Source organism: Lycorma delicatula, chromosome 7 (genome assembly GCF_047948215.1).
Source record: "Lycorma delicatula isolate Av1 chromosome 7, ASM4794821v1, whole genome shotgun sequence".
NCBI lineage: Eukaryota > Metazoa > Arthropoda > Insecta > Hemiptera > Fulgoridae > Lycorma > Lycorma delicatula.
Genome location: NC_134461.1, coordinates 30,404,885 through 30,419,771, shown reverse-complemented (window position 1 = coordinate 30,419,771; position 14,887 = coordinate 30,404,885). Strand labels below are relative to the sequence as shown.

The following is a 14,887-nucleotide window of genomic DNA, read 5'->3' as shown; positions in this document are numbered from 1 at the left end:
ATTGAAAAATAAAAGGCAAATATAATTTATTTTTCTACATAGTTTCCTGCTTTAGAAATACATTTTTCCCACCAAGAAGAAAGGTTTTTTATCGCAACATTGTAGAATGAACCTCGTGCGTCAGGAGCTAATTGCACATGAATCCCTCCATGCCCTCGTCATCTTCAAATTGTTTCCCTCCTAGATCTTTAAGCAGCCCAAACAAATGAAAATTGCAGGATGACAGGTCCAGGCTGTAGGAAGGATGATCAAGTTGAGTCCAGTGCATTTCTTCTAGTTTTGATACTGTTAGAGCTGCAGTTTGGGGCCTGGTGTTGTCGTGGAGGAGGATGGCCTCTCGAATCAGTTCTCGTCTCGTCTTTTGTGGCGATATGCAGCTCTCACCTTTTTCAACAGCTTGCAGTAGTAAGCAGCATTGATTTTGCATCACTCATGCAAAAAATCAATGAGCAAAATGCAACGGTCGAAAAAACAGTTGAAAAAACCTTGCCAGCTGACAGTTGAGTCTTGGCTTTCACTGGAGGCTGCCTCACTTTCCTCCACCACTTCATACTGGCTTGTTTCGACTGGGGAGTGTAGTGGTGGCCCAAATTTCATTGCAGGTGACGATCCGACTCAAAAATGCATCACCGTCTTTCGCAAACCTTGCTGTAAGCCTCTAACAAACCTCCAAACATCTCAACATCTGATATGTGGTCAAAAGGCGAGGGACCCATCTGGCGCACATGATACCGAATTGTGGGTCGTTTGTGATGATCGCTTGACAGCTCTCATAACTTATTCTGACCTGTTCTGCAATTTCAGATACTCTCACCCGTCAATCTTCAAGAATGTCTTGAAGATGTCTTTGCAATGTCTTGCAAATGTTTTCGTCTGTAATGCGGGTTCGAGGATAGCAGTTATGTTCCGGATTTTCCACTCCTTCTTGCCCTTCCTTGAACTCTTTATGCCAGGCAAACACACAAGTCCTTGATAATGTTTGGTTCCTGAACTGTGCAGTCAGTCTCCGGAAAATTTCCATCTCTTGAACAACTTCACAAGCAAGAAATTTTATAATTATGTGTTGTGCAGTAGGGGGTGTACCTGCTGCTCCGACATCATAAGCATTACTGACGAATTGGTTGGGAGTGTAGAATGGCTGGCTCTCCCCACTCCTAATGACCCCACCCAAGCATACTAGAAGCACGGGCTCAGTCCTACCAGCCGTAAACACTCAGGAACAAAAATCCTATTTATATTTGATTTATCCTTGTAGTTGTTATACAAAAGATAATTTAGATTTAAAAATATTTTTATGAGTGAAAAGTTTTATGAATATTTTTTTTTTTTTTTTTTTACTTTGTTAAACAGGTATGGAATATACAGAATTGGACACAGATTATAATTGCTGATATAAAAGATTACACCCTCAGTAATAGGATTGCTGAGGGTGCAGTTATTCATACATGTGATGTATGTACTGATCCAAATTACTCACCAATGGTGGCTCTTATTTCAAAAAATAATTTAGTTTGGATCACTGATTTAAGTGATAAAAAAGTTGAAAATAATGATGATAAGCTTTGCAGTATTAAACCAACTTCTGAACCTACTTGCATTAGTTTTACACCTGATGCTAAACATCTGGCTGTTGGCTCTGTTAATGGATCTGTAAAGGTATATGTTATTCAGTTTTAATAATTTCTTAATTCTTTTCATTTTGATTGTATTTTTTTTAACATTTCTAATTTTCTTTCATCTTGTCAAAACTCCAAATCAGAGCTGTCAAATGATATTCCAGGTACATATAAAATGTCTTCTTGTAGTTTCAAACTAAATTAAAATTTGACTATTAAAAACATTCTTACTTGAATAAAAGAGGAATGATCTATTTAATGATTTTAATTTTGTTATATTTTCTTTTTTATTATTAAAAATTAAAAAATGTAATTCTGGTGTTTTTCCTTTTATTCAAGTATCTAAGTAATAATGATATCAAAACTAGAATATTAATGTATAAAATAAATTTGAAAAAAAATTGTATGATTTTCAAGAATATGTATATTTAAACAAGATTACGTACCTACTGTTTCTCTGCCAGATCTTATTTATTTTCCATAAAGTAATATTTTCTACAAAAATTGTTTTAAATCTTATTTATTTTTATTTATTGTCCCTCCAAAATTGTTCTTTTATATTCTTCCTTAGTGTTTAAGTTGCAGAAAACTATCCTTGCAAGATGAGACAAGGAAACCTTTTTTGAAATTTCATTTAGGTTTCTGTGAAAATTGTATGTATTATTCTCTGTACGTTTATTTCCATTACTTGAAATATTTTGCTAAAATGTATCCTGAATCTACAAATTTAAAAAAAAATTGCTAAAATAAACCAAGGAGTTGATTTAATCTTTGACTTAGTTCTTTTTGTATTAAATACATACTGAGTGAGTTAATGGAAAAAAGTGATTTTTTCTCTTAAGAGATGCCCCACTTCAGATATTTAGGTTTAAAAATAGCAGATTGCTAGATTTTAGTCATGTAAATTGTTACTTCTTGTTAAATAAGTTGTCTTCACACTTCATTAAAGCAAGTTATATGTTGTTCATGCATAATCCTGTAAAATTAGTGAACGGGTAAAAATCAAGATAATGAACAGAAATTGGCATTGATGCAAAACCCTTTTGTTTTAATTTTGTGTGAAGTACAAAGGATAATGTGAAAATAAAACATATTTAGCAATATTATTTACACTTATAATGTTAATTAAGTATATGATACATCACATTTGCTATAAAAAATAACTCAATTGTATAAAAAAAAACAAATGATGCTACAGTAAAATTTTCCATTTAATAGCTGCGATATCTTGAGAACATTTCACCCAGTTTTAATAAATGAAATGCTAAAATAAGATTTTGCCATTTTTCTGCATTTCATTCATGGAACTGTGTAGTCAAAGAATAAAATATTAACTCATAAAAAGTAATTCAAAAAATATATAAATGTACAATCTGTTTGTCATTGCCTCCTTTATTAATGGAGTTATCTGGATAAATTTATACCTAAAACAATCCTTAAATTAAAAAAAAACTGATAAAAGAATTGTTCAGTTCAACCTAGCTATTAAATTTTAACTGAACATCAGTACATATATAACAGATATTCTAATCTATATACTAGGATTACTTGGAAAATTCTCAGCAGACACAAGTATGACTAAATGACTACGATATTTGTCTATTATTATTATCCTTTAGATGGCATTCTGTAAAGTTTTAGCAACATGCGTTTAGTTGCTTGTTTATGGCAATCGAATAAAACAAACAAGTTTTAACATTTGTGAAAAGCGGATAAAATTGAAGTTCAAGCTGTTATAAAGCACTTTGTTTTAAAAGGTTTAACTCAAAAGACTTATATATAAAGAGATAGATCCTTTATTTATGACAGTAAAAAAGTGGACTACTGAATTTAAACATCATACATCCATTCAAGATAATGAATGCTTGAACACCCAAAATTGTAACTGACAAAATTGTTCCAAAAATTCACAATGCCATATTAAATCATCACTGACTAAAAGGTGTGCAAGCTTGCTGACATTGCATACATCTTGATAGACCATGTTCACTACATTTTATACTATGTTTTGGATATGAAATAGCTTTCCAGTCGATGGGTACCGTGTTTGTTAACTGTCAACCAAAACCGATATTTGACTGAATATTTCTCAAGGGTGTTTATACATATTTTAAAGTGATCCCACTGAGTTTCTTCTATGTTTTATTATAGTAAATAAAGCTTGCATTAACCATTTCACATCAAAGACCAAACAGTGGATGAGATCAGGTGAAAGAGCCCAAAAAACTTAAAACAGTTTCATCTGCAGGAAGGCTATGGTTTTTAGGGAATCTTGTGTCGTGCTCATAGACTACTTGGAAAAAGGCATGACCTACTTTTCCATATGCACTTTTAAGATGCGCTCCTAAAAACAGCAATTGCAATTATTGCTTTTAAACGTGGCACATCCTATTTCTGAGTTGAAACGTATATTTTAAATTCGAGCAAATAAAATGTACATTTAATCATATTTGGAAGTATTTTTATTAAAATTGCTTTCAAAAAAATTACAATTGTATCTATATAGTTATATAATAATAATAGTTATAGCATGTTCAATATAACAATACAATAATTAAAACAAAGCAATTTTCAATTGAAAAATTACACTTACATTAATGTGAAGGATGAATCTGATGTGCTTTAACAAGTTTGTTAATAGCAGGCTCAAATTTTCTTAAAAACAGCCATAAGTCGATTTAAAATATGCAGCCAATTTCTCTTTTTGGTTAGCAACATTGCTGCAACACTAAATTTACATTCAGACAAATATGACGATGGGAATGCTATCAGAAATTGTTGAACTGTCAACCATAATCCAGCGTACAGTTGTAGGATTGGCTTTTGCAGCCAGAACTCTTGGTAGCCATTCTTGAATTTTATTTTTATTTCATTTGTTGTCAGTTCTATAAGTTGTTCTTCTAGCTGGGAAAAAGGATGAAACACCCAGTCTGGTATGTCCATATTTAAAATGTCCGGAATCGTTCTTTGAAATCACCGTGGAGGTTCTCCAAGTATTGGCAGTAAACAAGCAAGTCTTCATTATTGAAGGATACTGCTGATAAATTAGGAAAGTTATTAAACTCACGTCTTCCAGTATTTCTCAGTTTGGCTACCAAAGCAGCTACAACTTATTTTGTTTTAATCAAGTTCAAGTCGTCACCTTGAAGCTTGAGATTAACATCATTAAACAATTTATACTGGTCTGTCAAATATGCAGTATCATTCTTTGATTAATGAGCTTGTTGTGCAACTCTGTTTCTTTGTTTTCCACAAACTCTATCACAGAGTCAAACAGATTGTAAAATCGAGTCAGACAAGTACCTTTTGATAGCCAGCGCACTTCTGTGTGAAGCAGCAAGTGTTTGTAACCTTCATCATTGGCAATGCAAAGCTGACTAAATAATCTGTCATTTAGTGAGTTGTGTCAGATTTTATTAACTGCTCTGACAACATATTGCATTGGTGTATGTAGGCGTTCATTCAGGTTTCTCACAACTAAATATTGGCGATGAATGATGTAATGTACAGCAAGCACATCTGGAACTTTATTTTTTAAGTACACTATGAAGCCTTTGTGACGCCCTGTCATAGCTTGTCATTGCCCTGATGGCGCTTTGTGGTGCCTTCAGTAGCAACTGATATAATATTCTTCAAAAGAATTTCCTTTTCATCACAAAACATTTCCAGTGTATTATATATGATTTCTTCCTTTGCATCTGTTTCTAAATTTCTAGGAAGTAATAGTTCTTGACATATTTTCTCATCTTTGTAACAAAGTATGATAACAGCAATGCTTCATTAGTTGGTAAAGTGGACTCATCCAACTGAATTGAAAATTGGCAAGCCTTCAGATGATTGCATAATGATTCTTCAATTTTTTCAGCCATCTCATCAATTCGTCTTTGCACAGAACTATTGCTCAAAGGAATTTTTCAGATAATATCTGCTGCTGGTTTATGGAGCACAGCAGTTATTACTTCTTTTACTGCCAGTAAAATTAAATCTTCCCCAATAGTGTGCAGTTTCCTTTTAGCAATAACAATGAGATATTGTACAAAGCTTAAAGTCCGTCATCATCTTGCTTGAAAGCCACTGAAAAAGGTTTTGATGTAGTTGGCTGAGCTATGTACTTCTTTTCCAGGTCTTGAAAACAGGCCACATCTTTGTCTTTCTTATCTGAGTAAATTTTATTAAAATGACCTTGTAGCTTGGAAGGCTTCATCGCTTCATTTGAAAACGTTTTGTGAAAAATAAGGCATATTAGCAGTGATGGATTTGTGGGATTTTCGATAAATTCATATTTAATATATTCCACACTGTACTGCCGTTTCTTCTTTTCTGCTTCCAACATGGTTTTGACTTCACAAATACGTAAGTAAAAGATTGACTTTAAAAAAATGTGCTACCAATTGCACAGGAAAATGCTAATGAAAATGAAAGAAACAATTACTGCCTTTATATAGGTTTAAAATGCAACACACACTGACAGGAATAAATATGCAATTACTCGTTTACCGCATGTGACAGAATTCATACTGACCAAGTTAGAACAAGCACTGATAATCCTATCAATTCATGCAGGATTGGACAAATCACATTGTTTAACTCAAACAGACCTAAAAGTCATAATATAAAGATTGACTTAAGCATTAATGATTTAATCATTTTAATACATGTTTGAGAAATGCTACATGATTCATAAACTAAACGGCATTTTAAACAGGATGATGTAAGCTGTAATTTGGTATAAAAACATATAACATCTGGTAATTGGTTTGTTTATAATTCATGTTCAAAAATATGTTTCTTTTTTCTACTTCATTTTATTTTGTCATATATGTATTTCCTGTAGCCTTTTCTTCATTTCATTGTTGATAATTGAATAATAATGCTTTGTACATAATAAATACTCATTTGTTTTGACATATATAAATAGTTGTATATAAATACATATAATTAGTTGTCAAAATGACACATTTGGTGACTGCTACACAGAACAAAGAAAGGTTCGAACTTGCATTAGTAAAGCGGCTGTATGACAAAGAATATAAATCAGTTCTTTTTTTTATTTATTTTGTACTACTGCTATATTATACATCGGTACAAAAGATTAAGGGACATCTATATATTATGATAAAAAGTGATTGTATTCAAACTGTTTAACTTTGCAACCAAGGGGCTTAGGGAGACAAATAAAAAAATTAATTAAAGCTTATACTCTACTTTTTGACAGTGCACATCAGATTTCAAAAATCATCAAATTAAAAAAAAAATCAGTGAGAAGAGAAGTTTTAAAAATTTGAAAGTTTTTTTCATATTTGATCAAGCGCATGGGTGGAAACAGAATTTTTTCAGTAAACTCCATTAAAATTGTTTGAAAACTTTAGACTTTGGTTTTAATTTCTTATTTTGTATGTCTATGATTTTTCTGAATCGAAATATTCCACTTTTATCTTTAATGCTGCATAAATTCCAATCTAAGCAACATATTGATACAAAGTAGAGTATACAAGTTTTAATTTTTTTTTAACTGTTCATTATATAATTACTGTCATTAATTATTTATCTGCCATGAAACCAAATTAAGAAATAATTTTTTGTCAAAATTTGATGGCCTTAATTAATTTAATGTGATATGAAGATTATTCTATCAAATAATTCTTGGCATAGCACACCTTTCTGTTGCTTTCTATGCATTAGCATTTAAACTAAATGTATAATTGTTAATATTCAATTGGTCTCAAAGGCCCTTGATACATTCAGTAATTTATTTATTTATGTTTTTGTAATTTCAGATCTGGAAGTGTAATAGTGTTGATGAAACACCATTACATTCAATTGAATTGGGTGACAGCCCAATAAAATCTATAAGTATTGGTAATGATCTCATGTTTGGTGCTTTAGGCTCAAATAGAGTATATTTATGTTTTCCTCAAACACCTGTAAAAATTGCAAAAACGCAATTAGCTGCAACAAACATTTTTAAAGGTGTAAATTCAAATATATTTGTAGTGAATGATACCGAAAGCACTATACATGAAGTTATATTTGATCCTTTACAAGATGATGATGATGTAAGATGTTTTTTATTATTATTTTTACTTGTGTGCTTTTTTATATGTATATAGTGTGTGTGTGTGTGAGAGAGAGAGAGTATTAGTATATAAGTAAAACTCGTTCATTAATAGCATTATCAATTTTAATGATTTGCCTCTTGTAATATTTTTTGCCCGACCTGCCAACAGCCATATGTTATTAAAATTTCATATCTGTAATGATATCTCATTTGTAGTTTCATTTTTAACGAAATGACAAAAGCTGTAATAGCCCTTTTTTAATTTCTCATTCCTAAAAAACGTATAAGCAAAAGGTTTAGAGTAACATCTTACACTTCCAAGAGATTTTAAATCGTGTAAAGTTTAAAATTCGCAGCAGCTGCAATAATGCAAATGATAAAACAAATGGTGCAGTTAAATTACACCCTATACTGTATACATAATAATTGTACTGTTTTAGCTGTTGTTCTTTCATGTTTATTGTTATTTAAAATTAATAAATCATTCAGTCAAGTGAATGTAATTAATCTTTATCAGCATGAATGCTTGATATGCAGTGTAATACGTATTTTTTGTCATGTAAGTACATGCAACAATCTGTTTGCAATAAATAAAATATGTATAAACATTGTGGTATTTCTGAATTTGTAAACCTAGCTTCAATATGTTTGGAGTGTCGCTTTATATGGAAGTGAAACTTGGACAATCAGAGTATCTGAGAAGAAAAGATTAGAAGCTTTTGAAATGTGGTGCTATAGGAGAATGTTAAAAATCAGATGGGTGGATAAAGTGACAAATGAAGAGGTATTGCGGCAAATAGATGAAGAAAGAAGCATTTGGAAAAATATAGTTAAAAGAAGAGACAGACTTATAGGCCACATACTAAGGCATCCTGGAATACTCGCTTTAATATTGGAAGGACAGGTAGAAGGAAAAAATTGTGTAGGCAGGCCATGTTTGGAATATGTAAAAACAAATTGTTAGTGATGTAGGATGTAGAGGGTATACTGAAATGAAACGACTAGCACTAGATAGGGAATCTTGGAGAGCTGCATCAAACCAGTCAAATGACTGAAGACAAAAAAAAAGCTTCAATTATGATTTATAATGTAGTGTAGGTTCTTAAATTTTTTTTTAAATTCCATCAGATGCCAACTAGCCATAATTTTAAATTTAAACTCAAATGAAAATGTAAAACTAGCACTATTACTGCTAATTATAATGCACAAATCATTAAGCTAATCATAATGCATAATCACCAAGAGTTATCGTACTGTCACATATAAATAGATATAAGTCAATAATTACTTAAATATAATTTCATTTATATTATTTAAGAAGTTATTTATACCATACTGTACTGACCTGAAGATCTTATATATTTACTTTTTTTTTCATTTCACAACTATAAAATGTTGTGGTTCAAAGAAACAGTGACCAGGTTTTGGAACTGCACACCATGCAAGAACATAGTCCACGTACATTTCAGTTTTTTTTCCACTGTGACAGAAAACAAAATAATCAGAGTTTTGTTACAGACAGAGAAATGTATCTCCAAGGTGGTTATTTTAAAAACGCTTAATCAAAAAAAATGAAAATATATTTAAAAATTATTAATTTTAATTCTTATTAGAAATATTGATTTATGTGTAAAATAATGTTTTTTGTGAGCATAGAGATTATAAGGTTAAAAGTGCATAAAAAATGTGTTCATTCTGTCTTATTACTCTCTTGCAAACAAGTAAAACAGAATTATGTTTCTCTGGTTCTGAGCTGATGAATTCCTACAATTATCAGAGAGAAATGATAAATTCTTCTATAATTTATTATAATATCAGATAATAAAAAATAACCACATTATTATAAACAAAAAGATGTTTGTTATTGGTTCAATGATTTAGTTATTCAGAAACAAAGAGACGTACTGATACTTGAAATATAATCAAATCCTAAATTAATACCAGATATATAAATGTATTGGACTTTATGTTTCTATGTCTTAATTTCAGTCTTTGTCAATAAAATAATTTCAAAAATTTATTTTTAAAAATAGCTAAAGCTAATTGCTATTACTGGAAAAGATGAAAAAATTAAATTGATTTGCAATGAAAACTGGAAACAGATTTTTGGAGATACATTTACCGGGCTCTGACCTGATGAAGTGGTACAAATTATTTTGAATACTACTTTAATGTCAATGACATTAAAGAAAGTACCTAAGTGACGGATGACATTAAAAGTACATTTTTGTTGGAGGGAATCTGAAAAATTTCAGAAACAACATTACATAAGTATCTAGAAATATGATTAAAAGGATGAAAGCTTGTCTACTAATAGATGTTGGACATGTTTAGCAATTATTTTTAAACCCTTTATTAAGAATAAATTTAGGTTTTAATACAAGACCAAAAATATACCCTTGTTAGCTTTAGGGTGTTACATCTGAAAAAGATTTTCTTGTACAGTTAATTGAAATGTTAAGTCCACTAGAATATACATTATGATTAATAATGGGAAAATAACCCCAGAATGAGAAAAACATGTACTATCAGATAAAGCTGTGCCATCTCACCTATTTTAATTTGTATTTATCAACATTCAATAGTGGAAAGATAAGATGGGTACTTTATGTGCGCTTGATGATATTAATCAGATACTGTTTACTGATTATACTACAATATTTGACAATGAAGATTTATTTATAGGAGTTAAAAAAGACCACGTATTAATATAACATGAAGATTTCATTACCTAAAACAGATTTTTTGGTTTGTCATTCACGGAGATTCAAATTAAAATGATCAAATAATCGTACAGATGTTTTTGGATTATATATTTTCTTATTTGAGACAGTTAGTGACCCAAAATCTAGAGATTTAGTTATGGGTGTGGAACAATAAGGATTTTTAAAATACAAAATAAGGAAGAAGATGATACTTAATTTCTGCAAGATATTGTTTGTATTTGTGGAATTATATGGTTCTGGACGCAGGTGATGACTTCATAAGAAAAATGGGTCCAAACTATAGAAATTATGTTTTTGAGATCTGTTGTAGGTATGAGCAGAAGAGATGGGCTCCACAATGAACAAATTACAGAGTTGATTGGATGTTTATAACCTCAATGACAAAATTGTGGAATAATTGCAACAATGGTATCAACATTTTGAAAAGATGGATTGTAATAAACTGACTGAGATTATGTTGGATTGTTACCTCATGATGGTTGCAGGAATGTTGGACATTCATTCTATGAGGTGATGGCAAGAATAGGATCATTTAAGCTGCAACAACTTGTGAAGCTTACTGGTTGGGAGGGGAAAAAAGAGAAGAAATGTTTTTAAAATTCCTTTCTAAAAGTGTAAAAATCTTTTTAAAAATAAATTTTGTTAAATAGAATACATATTTTATTATTTACTTAATACTTTGTGTGTAATATGATTTCTGGAAATTGTATATTTCATATTATTTTTTGTCGTGTTTTAATCTGTAACTACTTCTTTTAACATCTTACACTAATCTTAACTGAAAATTTGTGATGGATACTGATTTTGGAGCTGTGGTTTTCAAATGCAAAATTATAAACTACAATTTTTAGCTTGACAATATTTCTGCAGTATGAGCTGACTTTAACTTTGAATGAAGTTAATAATGTGAAGATTCTTTTAAGGGATTTAACAATTAAATAATGTTGAATAATTTGTATTACCTGGTGTTAAAATACAGAAGAATCAGCATTAAGTGGGTTGTACAATATGTCTGACCAAATCTTTTTTTTACATTTGGAAGTTGGATTTTTTAAAAAGATTTTATAACTAGTGTCCAGTACTTAAATGGAGTTTTCTCATAAAAAAAATTTTTGCTTATAAATTTAATGGATTGTAATTTTTAGTACTGGTTTTTTTTGTGAGACTGTATAAAGTTTTTCCAGTAGTCACCATGTAATCATCGTTGAGCAATATTCATTAGGAAGGCAAAACAGAAGCTCTTCCATTACATTACACCTTTGAATTCATAGAGCTTTTTCACAATTTCGTCATTAATACCTTATCTGCGTGCCTCCTAATCTGAGACCTCAGCTTGCTGCTGTTGCTTAATATTTCTAGGTATCCCATCCCAGTATTTTGCATCAATATTATAACTAATACTACACTACCTTGATCTTGTTTTATATATTGTTATAGTAAATAGTTATTTTAATTAAGTCTTCTTTCTTTACTTTCAGATAAACACCTAGGATTATTCAATAATTTTTAAAAATATTTATACTGTTTTTACTTTTATATTTTACATCGAAATTGATTTTTTTAACTATGTAAGTGTGTGTATGTGTGCTCATTATGATTTTTTTGTACTGCATATGTGTGAATATTTAGTATTTAAAATTTATTATTAATTTCTTTTATCAACTATTTCACATAAGTTTTGCATAAAAATTCATGTATTTTGATATTATACATTTATGTATTGTGATATTTAATTGTTTAAAGAATGAGTGAGATTTATTATAACACGAACTATTAAAAAAAGTTCATGTTAGTTTTGCTTATATTAATTTAGCGGTCATTCATAAATTATGTGACATTTTTAGGGTATAATGAGATTTGTTTATTTTATTTTAAATTTAAAGAAGGGAAATAAGGGAGTTGCTATTGAAAATAAAATGCCTGAAGTGTATGAAAATTATTGTTCTGAAAATATTAAAATCAAGAATCCTATCTTTAATTCCTGGCTTTGGCTAATGTTATGCATTTCTTTTCATTACCTGTTTACCAATACAAAGCTTCTGTAAAAATTGTCTGTTTAAAATAAATGTATGTTCATGACTTTGTATTTGAACTTGAAGAAGATAACTTTTGTATTTGAACTTGAAGATAACTTTTGTACTTGTAGTTGGGAGTGATTTCTAAAGAACACAAATTTCATAATGTTTGATATAACTGTATATGAAAGGTGGGGAAATATCCACTAATTTAGGAAATCATTAGTCCTTCATGATATTTCATTTATTTCAAATAAGAAGATTTATTACTTAATTATATTAAAGATTAAAATTTTATAATAAATTTGCATGTAAATAAGAAGAAATATTTCAAAATTATCTGAAAAAAAATTGTTATTTTAGTTTAGTGAAAGGTCATTAAACCACTTAGATTATAATGATAGCATTTATCTAGTTTTAGAAAAATTGAATTTTCCAATTTTCTTTTGTATACACACTGTTTAGTAGCAGCAGGCAGTCAAATTCAAAATTTTCTATCATAGATGCGAACTAAAATATTGAAAATGTTGCATGTTTCTATTTTATTCATTACTTTGTAAATGGATGAGGTTGTTCTTTGGCAATACCAATTCTCCCCATGTCACTTACACCTTATTTTTCTTAGTTCTATCCTCTTATAAACTAAATAAAGTCGTGGAGACATAGCCTGGTCATATTAAAAGTGTTTCATTCTCACTAATACACAACAGGCTATCTTTGCAATAATACATCATTTATGCAGTAATTAGCCATTCATACAATAATACAGCCATTATGAAATGAGTGTTACTGCACTACCTGTAGTCTTGGAATATGAGCGTACTGTACATGTTCTTATTCATTTACTACTGTTTGACAAGCCAATTAGAAAATGTTTCATAGCCACTCTGTATTTCATGTGGTACAGATACAGAATAAATAATAATAAGTGCTTATCTGATACACTTAGGCCTTCTAGCAGTGGACAACTTGTGACAAAAGTGATCTTAGTTTTTTTAAAAGTCTCTGTTTATTTGCAGCATAGATGAAAATAATAAAAAAATAAATTGTCCACAATAAGCCTGGTCTACTGTGTACTGGAATTTGCTATGTAGTGTATTGTAAAAAACAGTAAAATTAAGTTCAGTTATTATAAACCACCAGGTTGGTCTAGTGGAGAATGCATCTTCCCAAATCAGTTGATTTGGAAGTCGAGCGTAAAGGCAGTTATTTTTAAAAACTATATTTGAAAACTAGGTCGTGGATACCAGTGTTCTTTGTTGATTGGGTTTTAATTAAGCACACACCTCAGGAATGGTCGAACTGAGACTGTACAAGACTAGCCTTCATTTACATACATATCATTCTCATTCATCTTCTGAAGTAATATCTGAACAGTAATTCCTGGAGGCTAAACAGAAAAAAAAAATGTTCAGTTATTATAAAAGTCATCAATTCCCAGTAAGGAAGACATGGAACTTTAAAGTTATATATCAGGTGAATTGTAAATGTTGAGATTCAAAAACTTTTTTTTAAAATAATTGTTACCTTTTTTTATGAATGACGTATTATCTTAGAATGGGAAACACAATAATGTTAAAATGTAAGAACTGGTGATGGAATATTTTACTGACAGTAGTCAGTAAATTCATTTATAAATGAATTTTACAATTAAAAATTTTATGCTGTTTAAAAATTAATAAAAAAAAAAATTTTTTTAAATATACATTTTGTTAATGAATAATGTAGGTCTCATTTGTAAGACAATTTTCACTGCTATTTACATGTACATCTCTTTTATCATATTTGTAATTTTTTTAATTAAAAATATGTGCCAACTTTTTATTTTGAAAATTTAGCTGTTTTATTATTAACTGTTAGTATTGCATGTTTTTAAGTGTACATAATAAGATATATATTAAGTAATTTTAGTAAAAACAGAAATCAAAAAAATGATTTATTACCAATGAATATATCAATATTGTAAAACATGTCAAAGTTTTGTAATCAACTTTTGTTGATTACAAAACTTTTGTTGATTGTTTTGTTTTGTCTTTCAGCAACTTTTCAATCAATTTACAGATGATTTTATTTATTCAAATGTAAAATATATATATTGAAACTAAAATATAGCTATTATTTAAATAAAATGTGTTTTTTCTTAAGTGATGTATTTCATAGGTATGTTTGTATGTATACAAAATATGATTTTTTTTTAACCATATTTAACTTACTAGAATAATTAAAATATTTATTGCTACTATACTGATATTCTGGTTGCAATAGTGTAAAAAATACAAAATTCTTGTAAAAAGAGTCATGCTACTTCTGAAAAAAAATTAAAGAAGAAATTTTATAATAATAGCACTAAAAATTAAATTTTATAGCAAATTATTTTTGGTACATTATAAGAAAAAGGTTAAATCATCATAAATTTCCATTTATATAGTAAATAATTTAATACTTTTTTTAATAGGTTTTTAGTGGAAAGTT

General features: G+C 29.4%; 1 protein-coding gene across 1 annotated transcript in view; it reads left to right on the top strand.

Moving 5' to 3' along the window:
* Positions 1-14,429, top strand: part of Dark (Death-associated APAF1-related killer) — a 154,978-nt gene extending 140,549 nt beyond the window's left edge. Inside the window, exons 20-22 of the mRNA XM_075370225.1 lie at positions 1,351-1,656; positions 7,394-7,672; positions 11,879-14,429. Coding sequence (XP_075226340.1) covers positions 1,351-1,656; positions 7,394-7,672; positions 11,879-11,890 — 597 coding nt within the window. The 3' untranslated portion in view covers positions 11,891-14,429. The remainder of the gene's footprint in view (positions 1-1,350; positions 1,657-7,393; positions 7,673-11,878) is intronic.
* The last annotated feature ends 458 nt before the right edge of the window (positions 14,430-14,887 follow it).